Consider the following 20154-nt stretch of genomic DNA (forward strand, 5'->3'; position numbering starts at 1 on the left):
ACCTAATACCCACCCTCCTCAACATTTTCCAAAAGGTAGAAGAGGAGGGAATACTTCCAAACTCATTCTATGAGGGCAGCATCACTCTAATACCAAAACCAGGCAAAGACACCACAAAAAAAAAAGAAAATTACAAACCAACATTCCTGATGAACATAGATGAAAAAAATCCTCAACAGAATATTAGCAAACCAAATTCAAGAATACATCAAAAAGATCATCTATCATGATCAAGTAGGATTTATTCCAGGGATCCAAGGATGGTACAATATTCAAAAATCAATCAACATCATATATCACATGAACAAAAAGGACAAAAATCACACGACCATCTCAATAGATGCTGAAAAAGCATTCAACAAAATTCAACATCCATTCATGATAAAAACTCTCAACAAAGTGGGTATAGAGGGAAAGTGCCTCAACAGAATAAAGGCCATATATGACAAACTCACAGCCAACATCATACTTAACAGTGAGAAGCTGAAAGCTTTTCTTCTAAGATCAGGAACAAGACAAGGATGCCCACTCTCACCACTTTTATTCAACATAGTACTGGAGGTCCTAGCCACAGCCTCTGACAAAGAAATAAGTAAAAGGCATTCAGATTAGTAAAGAAGAAATTAAACTGTCACTTTCGCAGATGACATGATATTGTACATAAAAAACCCTAAAGAATCCACCCCAAAACGATTAGAACTAATAATTGAGTCAGCAAAGTGGCAGGATACAAAATTAATACACAGAAATCTGTTTCATTCATATATACTAATTAGCAGATGAACTAGCAGAAAAAGAAATAAGGATAACAACTCCATTTACAATTGCATCAAAAAGAATAAAATGCCTAGGAATAAGCCTAACCAAGGAGCTGGAAGACCTATACCTTGAAAACTACAAGACACTCATGACAGAAATTAAAGAGGACACTAATAAGTGGAAATACATCCCATGCTCACAGATAGGAAAAGTTAATATTGTCCAAATGGCCATCCTGCCTAAAGCAATCTACAGATTCAATGTAATCACTATCAAAATACCAACAGTATTCTTCAGTGAATTAGAACAAATAGTTCTAAAATTCATATGGAACCACAAAAGACCTTGAATCGCCAAAGCAACCCTGAGAAGGAAGAATAAAGCTGGTAGGATTATGCTCCTCAACTTCAAGCTCTACTACAAAGCCACAGTAATCAAGATAATTTGGTACTGGCACAAGAACAGAACAATAGACCAACGGAACAGACTAGAGAGCCCTGATACAAACCACACATATATGGTCAATTAATAGATGGTAAAGAGGCAATAGATACACAATTGGGAAATGACAGCCTCTTCAACAACTGGTGTTGCCAAAACTAGACAGCAACATGTAAGAGAATGAAACTGGATTATTGTCTAAACTCCATACACAGAAGTAAACTTGAAATGGATCAAAGACCCGAATGTAAGTCATGAAACCATAAAACTCTTAGAAGAAAACATAGGCAAAAATCTCTTGAATATAAACATGAGCAACTTTTTTCTGAACACATCTCCTTGGTCAAGGGAAATAAAAGCAAAAATGAACAAATGGGACTCCATCAAACTAAAAAGCTTCGTACAGCAAAGGACTTCCTACAGTATGGGAGAACATATTCTTAAACGCCTCATCTGATAAATGGTTAACACCCAAAATAAATAAAGAGCTCCCACACCTCAACACCCAAAAAACAAATAAACGAATTAAAAAATGGGTGGAGGATATGAACAGACACTTCTCCAAAGAAGATATTCAAATGGCCAAAAGGCACATGGAAAGATGCTCCACATTGCTAATTATCAGGGAAATGCAAATTAAAACCAGTTAGGATGGCCAACATCCAAAAGACAAGAAACAACAAATGCTGGCAAGGATGTGGAGAAAGGGGAATGCTCTTATACTGTTGGTGAGAATATAAATTAGTTCTACCACTGTGGAAACCAATATGGAGGTTCCTCAAAACTCAAAATAGAAATACCATTTGACCCAGGAATTCCACTCCTAGGAATTTACCCAAAGAAAACAAGATCCCTGATTCAAAAAGACATATGCATCCCTATTTTATTACACCATTATTCACAACAGCCAAGATATGGAAGCAACCTAAATACCTATCAGTAAATGAATGGATAAAGGAGATGTGGTTCATATACACAATGGAATATTATTCATTCATAAAAATAAAACAAGTCCTTCCATTTCCAAAAACATGGATGGAGCTAGAGGGTATTATGCTCAGTGAAATAAGCCAGGTGGAGAAAGACAAGTACCAAACGATTTCACTCATTTGTGGAATGTAACAACAAAGCAAAACTGAAGGAACAAAACAGCAGCAGACTCACAGACTCCAAGGGACTAGTGGTTACCAAAGGGAAAAGGTTGGGGAGCGTGGGTAGGGAGGGAGTGAGAAAGGGATTAAGGGGCATTATAATTAGGATACACAATATAGGTAGGTCATGGGGAAGGCAGTACAGCACAGAGAAGACAAGTAATGACTCTATAGCATCTTAGTATGCTGAAGGACAGTGATTATAATGGGGGGGGCTTGATAATATGCGTGCATGTTGAAACCACAATGTTACTTTTGTGAAACCTTCATAAAATTGTATATGAATGATACCTTAATTAAAGAAAAAGGGAGGGGCAACTCTAAAAGCTCAGGATCTGGCATAATAGCACATAGAATAGTCAGAAATTTACCTTCAGTGTCACTCTTTATAACTTAAGTATGCATGCCTGCCCTAAACACGAGATTAAAAAGTAACACAGGGGCATAAAATAAACTTATATTGTTATTCTTCCATTCATGTGTTTACCCACTCACAACTTAAGTCTGAGGGTCTATTATGTGCCAGGAACCAATTCTAGGGACTAGGAATTTAGCAATAGGGAAAAAAATAACAACAACACAACCCAGAAAAAGTCCCTGCCTTTAGCAGCTTACATTCCAAACTGGTTCCAAGGTGGGGATTTTCATTTAAATTATGATTAAAACAAAAGCACAGCAATTTAAAGTTACTAATAATCCAATTACAATTAAGAACAGATTTAGATACAGGACAACATTTTCTCTTGTCTACTCTTCTCTACTTGCCATTCAATTCAGATGTCCTCTTAAATGCTTTGCAGTTTGTAAAAGAAGTCTTGTAGGTAGGTCTTTTCAGTCATTCCTGGTTGAGTTAGCAGAAACAGAAGCACACTCCAGAGTGGCATGGTTTACTACCTCTTATCATGCCCTTAATCTTTATATGCCAGGGATTTCATTTAATAGAGCTTGACAGAGGCCAGTCAGCTGTCTAAGTGTGTCTGTATGCATAATACAAATGGCATTTACAGAGCAACTTGGGAAAGCCAAAACTGTTACATCAACTTCCTTTGTAAATCTAAAGAATTTCTTTCTTAAAAGCCTATCCTTTTAAGACACCATAGAAAACTGACACACAGTATGACTGTATTTTCTAGCTTTTACTGGATAATTGCTGCAAAGTCATCAAAGAGGTTTTAGTTTTAAATGGAGATGTGAGATTCACATGAATGGCAGGGAGGCAGATAAAAGATTTAAAAACTGCTCTAAACAATGAGAATAAGTACTCCCATAAATCTTAAAATTCCAATAATATAGGCCAGGATTTCTCAACCTTGATACTACTGACATTTTGGACTGAACAGTTTTTTGTTGGGGGCACATGGGATGGGGAGGTGTCTTGTGCACTGTCGGTTGTTTAGTAGTGTACTGGGCCTCTACCCACTAAGATACCAGTAGCCATAAACAAAAAGATCTCCAGACAGTGCCCAACGTCTCCTAAGGAACGAAACCACCACTGGATGAGAGCCACTGATCTAGGCCATTGTTTGAGCTAAGGTTCTAGCATTTCATATTCAAAACCTGTCTCTGTAAAAAATACCTAATTTAGTCAGAGAAAGTTGTGAAATAGGCATAACAGAATGGTTGTGAGGACCAAATGAGTGAATCTAACCATTTTAGCACCTACATCAAGAAATACCGCTATGATTCCCACTCCTCCTTACTCTCATTACTATGCTTAGTACACCACTACTTATGGCCATACTGTAGTGACCCCGTGAGTAACTACAACTGGATTCTATTACTTCGAATGATCAACACTGATAATTCATGACAAGCCGCACAGGCCTACACATTCTTCTGACTATGAATCAGGCCACAGCTCTTGCAATTTAACCTGTGGGTGTCTCAGTAAAACAAATCAATGATAGTGAAGTTACTTAAATAACTTAGTGGGTACAATAGATAGGAAAAGAGCACCTCGCCCAGGTAATAGTTTAATTTTTTTATTCACTGTCTTCGATTTCTCTCATTTCATTGGGAAGTATCATTTTCTCAAACTAATAATTTTCTTAAAAACAAAGAAGAAAAAGTGCTGATGGTCAAGAAAGTTTGGAAAATGCTGCACAGAGTAGTTCCTTCTTGTTTGATTTCACAAGAAACAGAATAGCAAACAGAAGAAGGTTGAAGAGAAATCTGCTTAAACTGGTTTAGTGAAACATACACTATGATTTCAACTTTGGGCAACAGTGACCCATGGACATGCCATCTTGAAAGAGGTAACTTGGCTGAACTCCATTTCATTCCCTAGAGAGTACAAAATAATACATCACATATCAGGTATTCACCACCCAACTTTGTTAAATCTTATTATTTTGCTACATTTGCTTTAGATCTTTTACTTTTAAGAAACAAACATAAAAGCTCAAAAGCCCAAAATACTTTACTTTCCACTCTATTGCTGGTTATTTTTCTATTTTAAACTTTCTTAGGCTCAGTTTAATGTATTATTACAAAGGAAACTCACAAACACCACCAAGTACAGCACCAGATCAGGAAAAAACACTGAGAGCACCTCAAAGCCCCACCTGAATTCTCTTTCCAAACCATTGCCACTCCCCAGCCCCCAAAGTTAATCCTACTATCCTACATTTTTGTAACACTTTCCTGCTTTTCTTTGTTTTACCACTTAGACATGCACCCCTAAACATCATAGTTCACTTTTGCTTTATCTTTTTAACTTCAAATAAACAAATCACATAGTATGTATTCTTTGGGTCTGGATTCTTTTGCTAAAATTTATTCTTATGAGACTCATCCATGTGTACACAGTTGTAGTTCATTCATTGTCATAGTATGAACATGCAACCATCTATCCATTCTACTACTTACACAGTTTCAAGTTTTTATCCATAATTAAAAATGCTACTAAGGTTTTTAATGGTTCTTGGCACATAAGAAATATAATTTACCCATTGAGTGTACTTAAGAATGAACATGCTTGTTACAAGAGAAAAATAACTCCAGCTTTTGTAGCTGAACTTTCCTAAGTGGCTGCTACAATTTACGTTCCCATTGGTAGTGTTGAGTTCTCGTTGCTTCAAACAGTTGGCAACACCTGTAAATTTAACAGTCTAGTGTTACTGCATGGTTTTGTATTTAGTTGATTAATTTCTTCATGTTTGTTGGTCATTTGGATAATCTCTCTGGTGAAGTGTCTCAGTCTACTGTCTGTTTTTAAAAGTTATTTTCTTACTGGTTTCTATTGGTTGTATTTTTAAAAACCTGATGTATTTTTGTGTTGCCGAGTATCTTTTCCTAATATGTGGCTTGTATTTTTACTTAATAGCATTTTTTGATGAAAGAATGCTAATTTAAAGTAGTCCAATTCACTGATCTTTTCTTTTGTATATACTGACTTTTGTGTCCTGATTCAGAAATGAATCAAAAGGTTTACAATGACCAGCCTAAAAGCTTCCCTTTGTTTTCACTTTTTTAAAAAAATTCATGCTTAGGGGATGTAAGGAAATCTTTTGAATTTGAGGCTTTAACATTTCAGCAGTTGAGAAAAACTTCTCAGCCATTCTCTTCAATATTGCCTTTTCCAGTCTATCTTCTCTCCTCCTGGATCTAAAGCACAGTTTAATCTTAATGAATCCTCCCCTCTCTTCGCCCTCCCTTTTATTTTTTGGTCTTCCTGTGCTTCATTCTAGACTTTACAGACCTATATTCTAGTTCATAATTATTTTTATCAGTTGTGTCTGATCTGCTATTATACCCATCAAATTATTGATTTCACTATAATATTCAGTTCCATTTGGTTCTTTTTATTATCTTTTTTATTATCTTACTTATTCTCTGCTGAAATTTTCAACCTACCTTTACCACCTTGAACATAGGTGAAGTCATTTAACATCTGTGGGACATTCATTTGTTGCTGGTTCTCTTTCAAGCTTTTTCCCTATGTGCCTTATTACCTCTAATTATGGGCTAGACATTTTATTTGAAAAATTGTTTATAGAAATAATTTGAACACTAGCATGAGAGTCTCTAAAAAGGACTTCTGCTTGTTGCTTACAGGTATCTAAGGGGGCAACTGACTCTAAAATCACTATAATCCAAATTCATGGATTGAGAGGATTTGATGTGACTCTACAGTCACTGTGAGATAAGGTCCATTTCTGGTTCACCCTTGTTCCAAGAATGCAGTCCTTTGGAATCCCAACCTAAAGTATAGGAGGATTTACTAGAGCCTCTTCCACCATTCCTTCTGGTAGGCCCTGGTCCCAACTTTTTTCCCCCAACTCAACAAGTCTATGAAAAACAAGTTTTTCAAGACTTTTAGTTGTTTCTTCTAGGGGGATTTTTACCAAATGTCTTACTTTTCTTTGGATTTCCACCTTTCCTAAGATCTTAGCCTTAGTATAACTTTTTAAAATTTTTATTAAGGTATTATTGATATACACTCTTATGAAGGTTTCACATGAAAAGACAATGTGGTTACTACATTTACCCATATTATCAAGTCCCCACCCATATCCCAATACACTGTCCATCAGTGTAGTAAGATGCCACAGATTCACTGCTTGCCTACTCTGTGCTACACTGTTTCCCCCATGACTCCCCACACCATGTGTACTAAACATAATACCCCTCAATCCCCTTCTCCCTCCCTCCCCACCTGCCCTCCCACATTGCTCCCTTTTGGTAATCGCTAGTCCCTTCTTGGAGTCTGTGAGTCTGCTGCTTAGCCTTAGTATTTCTTTACTGTCTTTTAGCTGTCTGATGCCTTCAAGATTTTAAAAAATATTGTGACCAGATGTTCTAATTGTTACCCCATGGAAGGGTGGTCTGAATTACTAACCTGTCAATACCAGAAGCCCTATCACTTACCCCTTGTACTTTTCCTTACCTCCACTTCCTTCTCTTACTTTGAATTTCATGTTTAGCATTTCCAATTTGTATAATTTTATTTTATATATATGTAATGAATAATTTTTATTTTACATTATTACAAAACTTTATGGTGTCATACTGTTATTCAGTACTATTTTTGAGATTGATCCATGCTGATACATTTAGTATTACTTCACTAATTTCAAATGCTAGGTATATACATTACTACTCAAATCCATTGACCAAATGAATTGTGTTATACACTTGTCTTATTTTAAAGGCTGATTTCAGTTGTTTATTAATTATTCAATTTAGAAAAAAAATAAACATTCTTATATATGATTCTCTGCGCACATTTGGGATTTCTCTGGGGCATACACTAAGAAGTGAAATTGCTGGAACTGAACTTCTTCAACATTGTTGTCTAATTACTTTTCAAAGTGACTGTTATCATCTTTGTCAATACTTTAAAATGGTTTCTTTTTTTTATACTAATGGGTATGACTTGTACAGAATCATGGTTTATCTTGTCATTTCCCTTATCACAAATAACACTGAATATCTTTTATTAAAGTCATCAACCAATAGATTTTCATTTGTATGAACTGTCCATTTTTTAATTTGGCTGGTTTTTTTTCCCTTAATGATTTGTTTTTTCTCCTTAATTTTGCATTCTAATATTTTGTCAGCTACATGTATTCCAAATAGCTTCTGCCATGCTATGGCTTTATCCTTTTTACTTTATTTATGGTACCACTTGCTGCACCAAGGATTATAAATTTTAATGGTCAGATTTGATTTTTTTTCATTTATAGATTATTCATTTTGAATCTTGAAGAAATTCTTCCCCACTCAAAGCTCATGAAGATAGTTTCCTCAATTTTCTCCTAAAACATTAGCTTTTCCTATGTAGGTTTTCATTACTCCTGTAATTGTCTATTTTTGTATTTGCTTTGTAGTAGGAACCTATCTATCCCCATTACCACCCTTTTATTTAAGGCCCTCAGTATCTCAAAAGTAAATTAGGTATGGTATTTGAAGTCAGGAAACTGGTTATCTTCAAGGAAGAGGAAATAATATAGTTCTATTTATTGACCAGGGTAGTAGGTGTGTTCACTATACTGATACACATTTAGCTCTACACTAATAATTTATATGCTTTTCTATATGCATGCTGTGGTAGTATGCTGAAGCTGGCTCATGTTCCAGTGTGTAAAGATAAATATACTTAGATGTTTATTGCTGCAAGCCTATGGTTGGAACCCCCTCTCAAAACAAACAAACAAACAAACAAAAACCAGAAACAACATGGGGGTGGGGGATAGAGAGAAATGGCTGGAAAAATTAAGACATATACATGTTATGGGATATTATGCAATTACTAAAAAAGCATAAGTAAAATCTATCTGTAGTGGCCTAGAGGGATGCCCAAAACATACTAAGTAGAAAAAAAAAAAAGTATATACATGACTTAAAGTAAACCAAAAAAAATTCTCTTTAAATTTTTGGCTTCCAATAGCATCTGGCAAGCTCTACACCAGTATTCATAGTATGCTGGTAGTTGAAGTCTCCTTCTCTGTCTTCAGCTTTTTTCCTTGTCTTATCTTTTTCTTTATTTCTTTATCTCTCTTCTGTTTCTCCTTTCCTTTTTGTTCCTTCTTTATCCCTTTACATTTTCTCCTCTTTCTTATTCTATATCTCATCCTTTTCCTTTCATACTCAACATTCCTTTATAGAACTAATTCTAAGAAATATACTTTAAAAATAAGCTAGCATTAACACTGTATCTAGCAGGAATTGAGAACATACTAAATGTCAGCATTACCTCATCTAATTCTCATTATAACTCCATGAAGTAGGTATAATTAATATTTCCATGTTGCAGGAATAAAAAATAAATGCTCTTTATACATATGTATATGTATATGTGTATGTTTTTATATGATTTTATGAATATAAACAATTGTGGAAAGATACATCTAAACCAAATCAGTTCACATTGATTGTCTTAGATGGAAGACAGGTTTAACTGGCTGGGACTGCAAGTGAAAAGTATTAAGATCTGAAGATCATTAGAAGACATTATGGCAAGTGATTAAGTAATCCTAGATTTGATTTCTAGCATGGTTACTTACTTGAGCAAGTTATGTACCTTTTTTTAAGCTTTAGTTTGTTTCAGTAAAGTGGGGCTGATAATACTGACCTTTCAGGGTTATAATAACCATTAAAAATAATATATGTAAAACATCTACCCATATTGCAACCTAGTAGGTGCTGAATAGATAGATGGTTTCTGGTACTACAATCATCCTCATTATACAGCCAGCATTTCTAGACCTTCACAGGCTTTTCCAGTACCAATGTAGTTTTGAATTATAGGGCTTACTATAGCCAAATACTGAGCTGGGGACACATATACAATCTCTTTGAATTTATTTTAATTAATTACATCATTACAATAATCTTAAATTGTATGAATTAATCTTACTTGATGGATTAAAAACTGAGGCTTAAAAAGGTTATGCAACTAGTTGAAGATTGTCTTCACTTGGTAAAGTTCACTTTATAAAGTTACCAAGTGGCAGAGTAGGAATTTAAGTTTAAATTTTAAAGTTGAAAATTTTTAATTAGAATTGTGAGACTTCAAAGCCAGTGTTTGTAACCATTATGCCATGCTTGCTGTGCCTCAGACCTGAATTTGCTGGGAATATGTTCTTCCTTCTATGTACATATACTCTCCCATCTGATCTAACCCAACTCATATTCTATTTGCTTCATAAAAGTTTGTTACTCTACCACCAACATAGTAATTTTTTCCTCCAATTTGATTTTTTGGTCTAAATCTTCCATTTAGACATCAACATACTGCAACATCAGAGAATATCTTATATGATTGTTTTCTTGCAAATTTTTCAATATGGATTTTGAACTCCTTCTGTTTTTAAACAGAAGATGTAACTTTCCCAAGTTCCAACACACTTACCTGCCTTTGACACAGGTACTCAAAAATATTGGTAGAATGACAGAATTTTGCATTTTCAAAGGAAGGCATGAAGACGATGAGTTGTGATAAGAAAAAACTCAAATGTTAGAGGACACACATTTCTGACACAAGTACCTTGGTAACAGTAACGGGCAGAAAGAACACAGATGGTACATGGCAGTTATGACTGCAGAATAGAGGACAACGAACACTAACCAGAAGCTCTTTGGTCTCCCATTCTGTCTTGCCCTAGATTTGACAGGCTGTGGAGATTAAATGGCTGTGGACAATGTAAAGAGAAAGAGATCTAATAGTTTCTAAGAGATGAAATTATCAGTTTTGAACCTTTTATGACCACAACTATCTTATCATTTTCACCGAGGGTAAAATTAAAACCAGTATGTTTTTCAATTCTGAATTTAAATAAAATGTGATTGTGAGCATTCATTTTATAAGATGATACCCTAGAAAACACTGGTTACCCATGACAATAATTTCACATTACTAATTTAAAGCTCATTCAATTTCCTCACATTAGATGGTATCACACCATGCCTATTTCAATCTAGTCTACATATTTCTTTTGGAGGCGAGTATACATTTTAATAAGTAAGATGCTCTTTATACAATGAGGATACTAACAAGTGCTAAAAAATATATTCTCCCCTTTACTTTGCCCCAATAACACATCTGGGAAGAATGTGTAGTGAGGGGAGAATATACCTCTTGGAGATTTCTGGTTTTACTCCTTCCTCTCTTCTTACCGTTACTAGACATCGACACATGTTTGCGTAAGCCACAGAGAAACTGGGTTCGTCAATAGCCTTCTCAAAGACCAGGTCAATGACTCCTTTCAGACGCTCCTCTGTGTCAACAGTAAGTCCTGATACTTGCTTCATCAGCTGGTTGAACATCTGTGGTGTCAATTTATTTAAGATACTTCGAACTTTTCTAAAAAGTTCCTAGAAAGGCCATAAAAAAAGAAAGAAGCATTATAGTAACTATGACAAAATGATGCTTTCTGTAAGGATTAATATTTTGTTTATAATTTATAAGTTCAACTTCCCAAATTATTAACAAGGATTATGAACTAGTCATGGAAATAATTAAATCCATCTATGTCAAGAAGTAATAAAAAATTATACTGCCTCTTTTAACTACTGATAAGAATTCTAGGAACTAGGTATAGTCACACTACATCGATGGAGTATCATCTGGTACATTTCTAAGGGCAATTGGCAATGTGCATTAAAAGCTTTAAAATGTGGTGTACACTTTGAACCACCAATTTTACTTTTAGAAATTTATTCATATTTAGGGATAGGTAAAAATAATTCTAGCCGCAGTAACGTCCATCATAACTCTATAGCAAATAATGTCCAAAATAGAAACTTGTCTAAATTATGGTATAATATAAATTATGGAATAGACTACTGGGCAGGAGTTTTAAAAAATAATATTGTAGGAACTTTAATTAGGAACAGAAGAGAACTCCCTCAAAAGAAAAAGGCATCTACAAGCCTACTTAGTGGTGAAAGAACGAGTGCTTCTCCTCTAAGACTGCGAACAAGGCAAACATGCCCACTCTCACCATGTCTATTCAAAATCCCACTGGAGGTCCTAGCCAATTCAGTAAAGCAAAGAAACAGAACTATGACCTGAACGGTCTGTAAAGAAAGAAATAAAACTTTCTATTCACAGATGATTATATGATTATCTACACAGAAAATTTTAAGGAATATATAAAAAGAGATACTAGAACTAATAAGGAAATCTAGCAAGGATGTAGAATACAAGTCAATATGCAAATGTGTTTTATTTCTGTATTTTAGCAACGAACTAGAAATTTCGTTTTTAAAAATTACCACTTACAATAGCACCAAAAACCACGAAATACAAACAAAATATCCAGAGGAGCTAAATGATGAAAATTATAAATCACTGATGAATGAAATCAAGGAGGACCTAAATATTGTCCATTTTCTCCAAAGTGATCTACAGATTTAACACAATCGAAATAAAAATCTAGCAGGTATTTTTTTTAGAAATCAAGAAGCTGATTCTATAATTTATATGGAAGGACGCACACACAAAAATAGAATAGCCTAAGCAATTTTGAATAATAACAAAGTTGGAAGATTCATACAACCTAATTACAACATTTAATATGTAAAGATACCACACAAATACAGTGATATTGGCAAGAGGACAGACACATAGATCATTTGAACAGAATGGAAAGCCTAGAAATAGATGCACACATACATGATGAATTGATTTTCAAAAAAGTGTAAATGAACTTCAATGAAGAAAGGACAGTGTTTCCAACAAATTGTGCTGCAACGACTGGATATCCATGAGAAAAAAACAAACAAACAAGAACCGTGACCCATACTTTGCACATAATATAAAAATTAAAACTGATCACTAATGAAAATGTAAAACCTGCAACTATAAACTTCTAGAATACAACTTAAGAGAAAAGCTTTGCATTTGTGAGTTATGCAAATAATTTTTAGATATAACAATCAAAGCACAATCTATGAATGAAAAAATTGATATAACAAAGCACAATCTATGAAAGAAAAAATTGATAAATTGAGCATCATCAAAGTGAAAAACTGTTCTGCAAAAGACACTATTAAGAGAATGAAAAGAAAATTTTTGTGACACTTGATAAAGGATGTATCCACAATATACAAAGAATTCTCAAAATTCAATGATTAAGAAAACAGAGCACCCAATGAAACAGGTCATAAGATATGAACAGAAATTTTACCAAAGGAGACATGTGAATGGCAAATAAACAAACAGGAAGATGTACTCATTCACTATATTAGCCATTTGGGAATGCAAATTAAAATCTACAATCAGATACTACCACACATCTGTTAGAATGGCTAACATTTATAAAGCAGAAAATAACAAGTGGTATTCAAGATGTGGAATAACAGAAACTCTGATGCTTTGCCACTGGAAATGCAAAATGGTATACTATCCATCTTGGCAAAGTTGGCATTTTCTGAAGAAGTTAACCCTATATTTATCATACAACTTGCCAATCCCATAGCTAGGAATATACCCCAAAAAACTCAAAAATTTATGTTTACACAAATTTTATGTGAATGTTTATTAACAATTTCATTCATAATTGCCAAAAACTGGAAACTGCTATCCTGTGAATGGCTGAACAATCTGTGGTATATCCAAACAATGGAATACTACTGGGTAATTAAAAAGTAAATTAATCATACATGTAATGTTATAAATGAATCACAAATATGTATGCTAAAAGAAAGAAGCTATATTTATCTGATATCCTGGATAAAGCAACACTATAGGGACAAACAGATCAGTGACTATCAGAGGTGGGCATGGGGGAAGAGGATAAATACAAAGTTGTATGAGGAAATTTCAGGGGACTTGATGGAAATAGTCCCTATCTTGATTGTGGTGGTAGTTACATGACTGTGTGTTTATCAACAGGTAAACAATTGGACACAAAAAGTAAAATTTTACCAAATATAAATTATGCCTCAGTAAAGATATGAAGTTCCAAAAATCTACGAAACAATGATGTAATAACTGAAAATCTATAAAATGTTTTATTTTCTTCCTATAAAAATTCAGATCTGAATATGAGAATTTTTAAGATATGTGCCAATATGTTAACAGTTTTCTCTAGGTAAGAGATAAGTCAACTTAAATTTTTAAATATTACATTGTTGAGTTTTTTAGCAATGAATCAGTATTGCTTTTATAAAGAAAAAAAATTTTGGAGGGGAGTCTAGATAAGCCAGGAGGCAACAATGTCTTAGAATTACTTCAAGAAGAGGATGAACTCTCGTGACAAATGAAAAATAAGATCATCGGTGGTCGTTCATAAGGTTGTTATGTAACACTGGCAGGAATGAAAGTCAGAGTCAAATTTTTCTGGAAGTGGAGGCAACAATAAAACCATTGTTTTTGACAAAAAGGAAAGAAAAGAATAACAATCAGCAGAAACAACAAGTAAACATGCAGTATACTTACACAGAGGAGAAAAGTAAAAACACCAAAAGGAAACAAAGCAGATAGATGATTCATATTTAGAAGAAAGAGTATCAAGAAAAAGGTTATATTAAATCTGTAAGTCTATGAATTCTCTATTGTATTTGCTTTATCTGTTAACAAAAGAAAATTTAGCTAATTAGTGATACCTCAGGCTAATATAATTATTCCTATGTTTCTGAAATAAAAATCTTTAAGAGAGAACTCTACTACAGAGTAAGAAGAGGAAGATTACAACAAATGGACTATTCAGTAACCATATTACTGTGGCTAACAATCTCTCAATGCTTTAGTTTCCTATATGGAAAAAAGAGACAATATCTATTCCCTCTTTCATAGGTGTTGTAAGAATCTAAATGAAATAAGGCACTAATTCAAGTGCTTTATATATTAAAACATCTTCATCTTCAATGATAAAGATGCAGCAGGAATTTTAAGTATCTTTGCAAACCATTTAGGTCTCTAATCATTAAGCATTTCCCATAGGGATTAGAGGGAAGGAATGCAGAAGCTACTTTTTTCTTTTAAGACTGAGGTATATTGAGAAAAAATGGAAGGAAGATTAGGTACTTGATCTCAGTGAATCTGGAGAAGGATGTACTTAGGGAGAAATATCTGAAGCAATCACTAAAAAGAGGAACAAAGACAAAAAACCAACTAAGGGTTGACAGCATGGCTTTGTGATGTATGAGTTCACCTTGGTCTTAATTTGGTATGAATAACTTTGTTAGCTTATTGCTTAACAAGTATTTACTGAGCATCTACTAAATATGAGATTCTGTGTTGGTGCTGAATCAAAATCTATATTCATAAGGCACATCTCTGATTCCAGGAACATCATCATACTAAGTATCTAACTGGGCTTCAGGAACCATGCCAAGTGCTTTATATTATTTCATTTAATCCTCACAATGGCCCTATAAGGTAGGTAATATTAGTATCTTTATTAAACAGTTGAGGCTAAGAATTTGCCTAATAGAACTTGTCTCTGTCTACAGGGCTGGAGCCTTTGACCACTTGCTGTACTCAACTGTCCATGTTAGGAGGAAAGATACATAAGTAATCAGACACTGAAACATTGGTATGTGATCTGTGGTGCCTGGCTCTTGTATAGGTGTGAAGTTCAAGAAGAGACTATAGTTTTGGTGCACAGAAGCAAATACATCCAGAGGAGACAGTGGGTTAACCCAGAAACAGAAATTGGCTTTTTTTTGTGGATTAAAGGAATTAATTCAATTTACCCTAAAGAATACTGAGGGCAGGATATGAACACAAAGATTCAAAGAATTCAATTTTATTCCAAAAGACTCTAAAACAAGATAGGTTTCTAAATTCTAACATGTTAGAAATAAAAGCCTACAAGGAGACATAAAATAGTACACTAACTAGGAGAAAAAGATGGCTGAGTAGGAAGGCAAGGCAGAAATTTCTTCCCAAAAACACATAAGAGAAGAAAACTGAGCATATACAACTAAACCTGAAAACAACCTTAAGATGACAGAACAGACCCCTATACCTGGGGAAGAAGAAAAGACCACACAGAAAAGGGTAAAGTACCAGAGCTGTGATCAAGCAGGACCCAAACCCTCCCCACCATCCAGCCTACAGGTGGGAGAAAGAGGAACGGAGTGGGGAGAGGGTAGGAGCCCAGAATCGCTGTACATCTGGCCCTGGAGATCTGCTCCAGGAGCATGAGCCCACATTACATTGGGTTTTGATGATTAGTGGGACTGGACACCATGGAACACTGGGAGGCTGACACTCCAGCTGCCTGTAGAGGACAGCCACACTCTGCAGTCCTGAGACATGAAGCAGAGGCAACGGTTTGAAAGACTTGCTAGCAGTCAGAAGGGTACCAGAGGGGCAAAGGTTGGATGGAGCTCTCTCCTCAGGAGAAAGGACAGGTGGAAGATACCTTCTCAGGCCTCCCTTGGCCCAACAGCTTAGGAACTCTCAGGAGCTCCAGACACTCCATCCCGCTTGCTGGCAATGCAGCCCTGAGGCTCTTCCCTGCATGCACTGCCGGAGAGCCAAGCCACTCCACCCAGCAGCAGCATCAGACATTGCTGCCTGACAGGAGGAGACTCTCCCAGCTTTCTCTGCTCCATTTCAACTAAACTGGGGAAGTGCCTGCAGGAGCCAGCCCCAAGAGCTCCTTCCTCCATGCCGTGTCTAAGCCTGGTGCTGTGCGTCTGGCCCAGGCAGAGGCACACCATCAACCCACCCATCCTGTTAAGCCTGCAGGCCAGGCAGAGGGTGGACCCACCCACAGTGAACTCAGCAGAGACTCCTATGCTGATCACAAAGGTAGTGGCTGAAGCAAGCTGCCAGCAGAGACAGAAAGGCAGCCTTGCCCACTGCACACCAATAGCTAGGGCTCCAGGAAAGTAGAACCAGGCACTAGAGAGTAAAGAATCTTCTTCATAAAGAAGGAACCTTCTTCATAAAGCTATTACTCTATAGGCCAGGAAGATTAGCAGAGCCATCCGACACAAAGGAAGAATCACAGAAACCCTGACAAAATGAGGATACAGCAGAATATGTTCCAAAGAAAACTACAGGACAGAACATCAGAAAGAGGACTAAATGAAATGCAGATTACCAATTTTCTTGATAAAGATTTCAAAATAAAAGTCAACATGATCATGGATTTACAGAAAAAAACTCAAGATCTCAAGGACTTCAACAAAGAGAAGACTTGAAAAAGAGCAACTCAGAGCTAAAGATTGCAGTATCTGAAATGAAACATACAATACAAGGATTTAAGAGTAGCTTACTGCAGGTAGAGAAGACACTCAGATGGAAATTAAGAGAACAGAAACAGAACAAAGCTAAGAAACACAGAGGAAAAAGGATCTCTAGGAATGAAAGAATGATGAGAGCACCATGTGACCAATCCAAATGAAACAATATTCATAATAATAGGGGTATCAGAAGGAGAAGAGAGAAACAAAGGGATAGAAAATCTCTTAAGAATAATTGTTGAAAATTTGCCCAATCTGGGAAGAAAAGAGACACTCAGGCCATGGAAGCACAGAGAGCCCCTAACAAAAGGATCTACAGGAAGACAACACCAAGACATATAGTAATTAAAATGGCAAAGATCAAGGATAAGGAGAGAGTATGGAAAGCAGACAGAGAAAAAAAAGATTACTTATAAAGGAAACCCCATCAGGCTATCAGCAGACTTATCAGCAAAACTTTACAGGCCAAAAGGGAGTGGCATGATATATTTAATGTGAAACAGAAGGACCTCCAACCAAGAATCCTCTACACAGTAAGATTATCATTTAAATTTGAAGCAGTGGTTAGATAATTTCCAGATAAACAGAAGTTGATTGAATTCACCACCACTAAGCCAGACTTATAGAATATGTTAAAGGAACTGCTGTAGGTGGAAATGTCCCTAAGGGTTTCACTAGTGAAAATTAACATAGAGTAAAGGTAGTAGATCAATTAATTACCAAACAAGTCCAAAATTAAAATAAAACAAAAGAAGCAAAATCAACTATATACAAAATCAGTCAAGGGATATACAAAAAGTACAGATTATGACATCTAATATAATACATGTGGAGAAGGAGGAAGGAGGAGGGAAAAAACTACCTTTAGATTGTGTTTGAAATTGAGTAATCAGCAATTTAACATAGACTGCTATACAGTAAGGAACCTTATTCTTGAATGACAAAACTAAAGCCTACAATAGATACCCACAGATAAAATTTTTTAAAAAGAGAAATCTAATTACACTAAAGAGAACCATCAATAATGAGAGAAGAGTTTCAGAGAGGAAGAAAGGAACAGAGAGGAGCAATAAAAAACAGCCAGAAAACAATTAATAAAATGGCAATAAGTACATATCTATTAATAACCACCTTAAATGTAAATGGACTGAATGCAACAATCAAAAGTCACAGACAGGCAGAATGGAGAAAGAAACAATGCTGCCTACAAGAGACACATTTCAGACCCAAAGACATGCACAGACTAAAAGTAAAGGGATGGAAATAGAAAGTTCATGCAAATAACAGGGAGAAAAAACAGTAGTTGCAGTACTTACATCAGACAAGATAGATTTCAAAACAAAGAAAGTAACAAGAGACAAAGGAGGATATTACATAATGATAAATGGGTCAGTCCATTATAAATATCTATGCACTCAACACAGGAGAACCTAAATATGTAAAATAAATACTAACAGAATTAAAGGGTGTAACAGATTGTAACACATTCATTTTAGGAGACTTTAACACACCACTCACATCAATAGACAGATCAGCCAGATAGAAAGTAAATAAGGAGATGGAGGCACTGAACAATACATTACATCAGATGGATATAACAGATACCTACAGAACATCCCACCCAAAAGCTGAAGAATACATTTTTTTCTCAAGTGTAGGTAGATATTTCTCAGAATAGATCACATCCAAAAAGAGCCTCAATAAATTAAAAAAGATTGAAATGATATAAAACAGCTTCTCAGGCCACAATATGAAATAGAAATAAATTACACAAAGAAAACACATGGAGGCCAAAAAAAAACCAACATCCTTCTAAATAATCAGAGGATAAATGAACAAATTAAAACAGAAATAAGCAATACATGGAGACAAATGAAAACAAAAACTAAACAGCTTAAACTACATGGGATGTGGCAGTCAGTTCTAGGCAGAAAATACACAGCAATACAGGCTTACCTCAAAAAACACGAACAATCCCAAATAAACATCCTAAACTCACAATTAAAGAAACTAGAAAAAGAAGAACTAATGAAGCCCAAAGTTAGTAGAAGGAGTGACATAATAAAGATCAGAGCAGAAATAAATAAAATTGAGAAGAATAAAAGAGAAAAAAGCCCCCAATGAAACCAGCAGCTGGTTCTTTGAGAAAATAAAACAGATAAACCCCTAGATAGACATACCAAGAAAAAAATAGAATGTACACACATAAACAAAATCAGAAACAAAGAAGGAATGATCACAACACATACCACAGAAAATTGAGAATTAATAAAGAATACTATGAAAAATTGTATGCCAACAAATTGGACAATGTAGAAGAAATGGACAACTTTCCAGAAAAATACAACCTTCCAAGACTGATCCAGGAAGATACAAAACATCTAACCAGACTAATTACCAGCAATTAAATCATATTGGTAATCAAAAAACTCCCAAAAAACAAAATTCCATGTACAGATGGCTTCACAGCTGAATTCTACCAAACATTTAAAGAAGAGCTAATACCTATCCTCCTTAAAGTTTTCCAAAAAGTAGAAGAGGGAAATACAGTCAAACTCATTCTATGAGGCCAGCATCACTCTAATACCACAACCAAAGACACAGCAAAAAAGAAAATTATAGACCAGTATCACTGACAAATATACATGCAAACATCCTCAACAAAATATCAGCAAACCAAATTCAAAAATACATAAAAAGATCATCCATCATGGCCAAGTGGTATTTATTCCAGGAATGCAAGAATGGTACAATATTTGTAAATCAATCAGTATCACACAACACATTAACAAAATGGATAAAAACCACATGATCATCTCAATAGATACCAAAAAAGCATCTGACAAAATTCAATATACATTCATGAAAAAACTCAACAAAATGGATATAGAAGGTATGTACCTCAAAATAACAAAAACCATACACAACAAACCCACAGCCAACATCATACTTAACAGTAAAAAGCTGAAAGCTTTTCCTAGAAGATCAGGAATAAGACAAGGATGCCCACTCTCCCCATTTCACTCACCGTAATACTGGAGGTACTAGCTATGGCAATCAGACGACACAAGGAGATCAAAGGCATCCATATTGGTAAGGAAGAAGTTTAACTGTCACTATCCGTAGATGACATGATACATTATACACAGAAAAC

At 35.1% G+C, this 20154-nt stretch overlaps 1 protein-coding gene across 14 annotated transcripts in view; it reads right to left on the minus strand.

The window, feature by feature from the left end:
- The window catches only part of EIF4G3 (eukaryotic translation initiation factor 4 gamma 3), a 377936-nt gene that overhangs the window by 52620 nt on the left and 305162 nt on the right, over positions 1–20154 (minus strand). For all 14 annotated transcript variants that reach the window (XM_073233344.1, XM_036999821.2, XM_036999830.2 and 11 more), the window contains one exon: positions 10971–11168. In XM_073233344.1, the coding sequence (XP_073089445.1) occupies positions 10971–11168 (198 nt within the window). The remainder of the gene's footprint in view (positions 1–10970; positions 11169–20154) is intronic.

This window comes from Manis javanica, chromosome 4, assembly GCF_040802235.1.
Source record: "Manis javanica isolate MJ-LG chromosome 4, MJ_LKY, whole genome shotgun sequence".
Lineage (NCBI taxonomy): Eukaryota > Metazoa > Chordata > Mammalia > Pholidota > Manidae > Manis > Manis javanica.